Source organism: Zerene cesonia, chromosome 17, assembly GCF_012273895.1.
Source record: "Zerene cesonia ecotype Mississippi chromosome 17, Zerene_cesonia_1.1, whole genome shotgun sequence".
Taxonomy (NCBI): Eukaryota; Metazoa; Arthropoda; class Insecta; order Lepidoptera; family Pieridae; genus Zerene; species Zerene cesonia.
The window spans coordinates 203,713-209,428 of NC_052118.1; the positions used below are offsets into that span (position 1 = coordinate 203,713).

At 32.7% G+C, this 5,716-nt stretch overlaps 1 protein-coding gene across 2 annotated transcripts in view; it reads left to right on the forward strand.

Moving 5' to 3' along the window:
* LOC119833243 (spondin-1) overlaps positions 1–2,534 on the forward strand; it is a 12,035-nt gene extending 9,501 nt beyond the window's left edge. For both annotated transcript variants that reach the window (XM_038357180.1, XM_038357181.1), the window contains exons 14-15: positions 48–148; positions 2,393–2,534. In XM_038357180.1, the coding sequence (XP_038213108.1) occupies positions 48–148; positions 2,393–2,467 (176 nt within the window). In that variant the 3' untranslated portion in view covers positions 2,468–2,534. The remainder of the gene's footprint in view (positions 1–47; positions 149–2,392) is intronic.
* Positions 2,535–5,716: the final 3,182 nt, after the last annotated feature.

Consider the following 5,716-nt stretch of genomic DNA (forward strand, 5'->3'; position numbering starts at 1 on the left):
TATTATTTTGTACAATTTACTTAATACGTATTTTGTACGTATACAAGGTCTGCAAACAAACGACTGCCAGCTGGGCCCGTGGAGCGAGTGGAGCCGCTGCAGCGTGTCGTGCGGCATCGGCTACCAGGAGCGCAAGCGAACTGTTTTGGTGAGTCGATGCCTATAAGTTTCTTACTTTTGGCAGATTTCTTTCTCGTAATTTGAAAAGTGCTTTGTTAAGTTTTCCGATTACTTCGGTATTCCAGAATTCGTGGAGCTCTCTGATGCTTATTAAATAAAAATAAAAATTAGGGGACCATTTTCGGGAATTAAAAAATACATATTCTTCTACTGCTAGGAGAGGTCGTCTATCGCCGGAATTTAATTCAGTATGATAAATTTAGGATAAAATTCAATAGCACTTGAAATACGATTATTTATTGTGTAAAAAAATTCAAAGTCTCTTTATTAAATCTTATACGTCGAGGGCTGTAAGAATGTTTTGATTTCATTTGTTTGGTTTTTGAATTTTCTTTTTGATCGCGAAAAACATGTTTGGGAAACGTCGCTCTACACAGAGGAGGTAATCAAATCCGCCAAGTCTGTTGATTTGTTATTAAACACTAACAAATGTATTTAGATGTTAGTGAGGTGCTCGGAACGCGATACAAATCAATCGTCCGTTCGATAATAAATGTTTAACTTCTGTACACAAACTGTATGTTCTAGATATTTTAACGACCTAGCTCATAACAAGCGTCTAGGTTTTCTTTATATTCTATTAGGAGTTTACTAAACCGCACATGAAATTTGACATTGTTGTTTTCTTTAGAACGTCTTAATTATTTATGGAATTGAATACGTAAGTAGCTGAATACGTATAGATATTTTAAAACCGATCGCTGCAAAATGAATGTCAATTATGATATCACGAATGCTGTTGCCAAAGAATGTAGTTCTTGTATTGTAATAAATGTTTAAAAGTTTCGATTGGACGAACAGACGGCCCTTGAGCGCTCAACTACTTTAGCTATAAAACTATTTCGGAAGCCTAGCTCGTTTTACGGCGGCCGTAGTGGAGTTTACATTTTAATATTATAAACGGAAACTATGCTTTGATGTATCTTTATAAACTCGCTGTCACTAGATGGTTCGACGTGTTTACATGGAAGAACAATTCTAATATTTAAAAAAATATATTAAAACGGTTTATTTAAATTTATGACGAGATATAATGAAAATAGAGATCATGAGTGATCATTTAAAATTATATAACGTCTGAATACTGTCGGATTATCGGATGTCGGATTTAAAATTGGTCTATATTATGTGGTTTTTGTAGCAGAATATAGTATCTTTCTAGATGTAGTAGTAGTTTTCATAATAAATGCCTACTTACATCACTTTCCGAACCTAAAATAATTTTACTTCGATTGGTTGAATTATGTAAAAACGGTATCAAATTGGGTTAATGCAGGTCAAAATAATCGATGGTGCCACCACGCCGCAGTGTGTCGCAAATCATTCGACCGTTTTAATTTGTTTGTTTGAAATATTTTGATATTGATTCATATAAATACGCTATACTAGTGGCGTAGCTAGGGGGACAAGGGCCCTGGTGCATAGGGAAAGAATCGGGCCCTCCTCCCTGCTGAGGTTAGAGGGCCCCCTGAGCTCCGGGGCCTTGGTGCACTGCACCACCTGGCCCTATGATAGCTACGCCACTGCGCTATACTGTGTCTATTATAAATACAATAAAGTGTATTTACTGTATCACTCAGGGATTATATGTGGCGACTAGACTATCGTTTCGTTTTAATTCGCTTTTCGAATGAATAATATGGCCATCATTACATACATTTTCCTAAAAACGGATACTTAGTCATGTTTCTTATATTCTCTGATATATAATTATGAATAAAAAATAAACGTAAAGCGATAAAAATGACATTCAATGTAACCATTTGTCATCACAATGTGGCACGTGTAGCGGAAGTCGCTTCTGTTCGGCATTATCATTTATCGAACATTGAAATACGATTGTTAATTTATATTTCACCTAAAAGGGGACAAGAAAACAATGTTTTGGTTTTTATTGTATCAAAATTATTTACCTTTAAAATACAAAGATGACTGCAAGTAGCATTTGTGTATTAGCAAGTAATATTACGATCGTATTTTTTATTCATACTATTTCAAAGTTAATGATTAATAAAGTTTTTAATTATGTCATGTATCGTATTCGAGGATGGACATATTCGTTTATAACAAATCGTTAAAATGAACAACAGTCTAGTCTAGTCAGTAGGTAATTTATCACCATCATTCTGTTTAAAGGATCTTTGACGTAGAAAATTTCTTAAAAGATCTAGAAACATAAATGCAACTAATATTATTGTTATCGTTGTTTCAGGCACAGCCAGGCCCCGGAGGCGCGCCTTGTCCGACGCGTCTTTCTCGACGAAGACGCTGCACAAGAAATTGTTAAACTTTTTAGTTAGAAGGTTAAGCTTGCCCAAAGATTATCATGTATTTTTAATAAAGGCTTACACTTATCTTTGTGTTTTAATTTTATTATGAGTAAAAAGGGAGAAAATGTGAATTGATATTTAAATGAGATTTTGATGGGTATACCTAAATATACGTAAAATTTAGAATAGAATTAATATAATCAAAATAATAAATTACAGGTAATTAAAATATTTTTTATAAAATCTGACTCTCTGGCTTAAAACTTTTATGTTATAAATTTAGAAAATACTTGAATTATACTATCTAATAGGTGGTCCTCCAGTGACACTTTATAATCACGTATGTTGCAGCTATTGCTTCGTTGAGCAGGCTAAAACGACATCAGATTTATTTACTGTAGGTAGATTTACCTATATAAAATTACTGTTGATATTAATAACTTATAGATGATTTAAGAATTAATACACTGGTTTTAAGTTAATACACAAAAACAAATCCGACACATGCGAATTTCTTTGACCATTCTGGGAGCAAAACACTTTAATATTTATTTTACTGATCATAATTCTGACCACAGTCTGTATTTTTTAAATCGTGAAGCACAAACTTTGTTTATTATGAATTTAATGCGGTAAGATCGAAATTAGTCTCTTGTTGGTTTCTTAAATATTCAGATCGCGTCTTATGAGATGACCAAAGTCTACATTCAAGGCAGATTTTTAAAGCCACTCAAGGCTTTGCGATTATAATCTTTTAAATTCCTTATTCCTCTTAAACAGATTATAATGTTTCTTTGTCCATGTCACTAAAATCACTTGTCTTTATCACTAAAATAGATGTAAAAAACAAGGTACAAAATCTACATTTAATTATTATATTTTATTATAAACATAAGCTCATCGTTTGGGCACTGCGAGAAGTTTTACCAAGTCGACATAATAATAATAAATCATTTGTGGCCTTATCATTAATGGTGAATGGTAAATGTCACTAGTTACACGTTGCATTTGTGGTTTAGGTTGAAATATCCGAAATGCGGACGCCACCGACGAACTAACCTTGTCTTCGACGATTAAGAACGTTTGTCATTACTTTGTATTTAACTACTATTTCAAGTATATGGTAATTAAAATATTTAAATTAATATTACTCGCGAAAGCTCTGAAGAAAGTAATATTGTTTGTTTGTTTCTGCGATATAGCTACTTAAATATTGTTTTGTGATTGCTTGCGTTGTTTCAATATTTCCTTCTCAGAGTCGAAACAATCTTAGTATAAAAAAATGGGAATGGGTATTCCGTTGCCTGTTGATATATATTTTGTTATAAATAGGTATAAATATTTTTGCATAATTTATATACCATATCAGGTAATAGCAATGTAAGCAAAACTATTTCTAAAGCCGTTAGAGAAGTAATACAATTCTATCACAATTATCCACCGGGGTTCGATCACAATACCCAAATCTTTCGACGCGTAACACCGCGGGAAGAAGATAGCATTTATTATTTAGCATAACCTTGCCCGGGCTATCAACACAATCAAACGGAAATTGATGACACCGTAAGTATAGAAAATAATCGATTTGTGAAATAAAAACGATAACTTTTTATTAGTATTTTCCGTTCATCTGCGCTTCCTGTAATCACGGGCTGCCTCGCAAACGATTGAACGCATCGATAAATTATTACAAAATTACGCTCGATGTTATCTAGATAAGCGGAAATTCATTCTCAGCATTTGTTTTTCCTATCTCAATAAAAATAATTGCTAGTATAAAATTTTTCGAGTTGTAAAGAAATCGATGCTCTTTTTAATATCGTCCAATGAATATTTTTCAAAAATATACCATTTACCATTGTTTTAATCTGAATCATAAATTATAAATAGCAATGCTGTTCTGTATTCCGCAGATTTTTTATTTTAAACAGCAATCTGAGGCTAAGTATGAATTTTAAACAAACAAGACGAATAATAAAATCGTTTTAAATATTCGTGCCGCGAGTTAAAACAAAACTAAGGTCATTGAACAATACTTATCTGCAACAAAAGCGTTTCCGCACTGCTATTTACTAATGGCTACAAAATTACTTTTACGTTTGTAAATTCCGCCATTTACTATGATATCATAATATCATTTTAAGTACAGCTTAAATATTTTATTTCAATAAACAATCGTTTTAAATTATGATAAACATATACAATTGTCTTAAACACATATCCTGTATATATACTAATGTTATAAAGCCGAAGAGATTGTTTGTTTGTTTGTTTCAACGCGGGAACTACTGGTTCATTTTGAAAAATTATTTCAGTTTTAGATAGCCCATTTACTGGAGAAGGCTATATATAGGTTATATAAGTACGACGGGCAAAGCCGGGGCGGAGCGCTTTTTATCTATAACCACTCAAATCATGCTCCCCACTACACAAACTGCATTGTGGTTTTCTTTGTACCCATTTCATTGACAGACTGTGATATCGTTTGAATATAATATTTGTAATACCACAGAAAACATATTACTATACTAGTAACACGCCAGTACTTGCGGTACCTAATAAGAATATCACTATCAAGTAATCAATACGCACCACCTCAACCTATACCAACAGTCTGGGAGCAGCCTCCGCCAGCTTGACCTAGAGAGCGCGACCTTGATCTATGACGTCACTGTCCACTGGTGACGTCACACGACGACTGTTCTGTGACGTCTTCTACTAATGTTTTATCTGGGATTTGGTTGGCAGCAATCTCCACTCGTTAAAGGATTAACTTACATTTTTGATTATCTAGATGAGATTTTGTTTGAACGTACCTGAAATAAAGAGACATTGTATTACAAACAAGTAGATACCAGAGGTTTGCATGTGTTATAAATAATATTAGTGGTTTTAATTATCTTTTAAACAGGTAAGATATATTTATAATTTATACAAATTGACACCAAATCCATAAATTGTTACACTCTATTTTTCGTTAAATATTTGAGTAAAAGAAAGCCGCAATCGAATCAACGGTTTAACAATCAATTGTTTAACCTATTTATATCTCCAGTAACTTTTTCACCATTTTCTCGATACGAAATAAATGTATTGTTGAGGTTTGTTGGTGCTTTAACGAATGTGTAGGCGTAAGAAATTATGAAGGAATTAAGGACAATAATGCAAATAAAACTTAATCTACTTATAGATTAAAAATGATAGACATACAAATGAGGTTAATTCAGTAGATATTTATGAATCAATCAATTGAATGGTTAATAGAA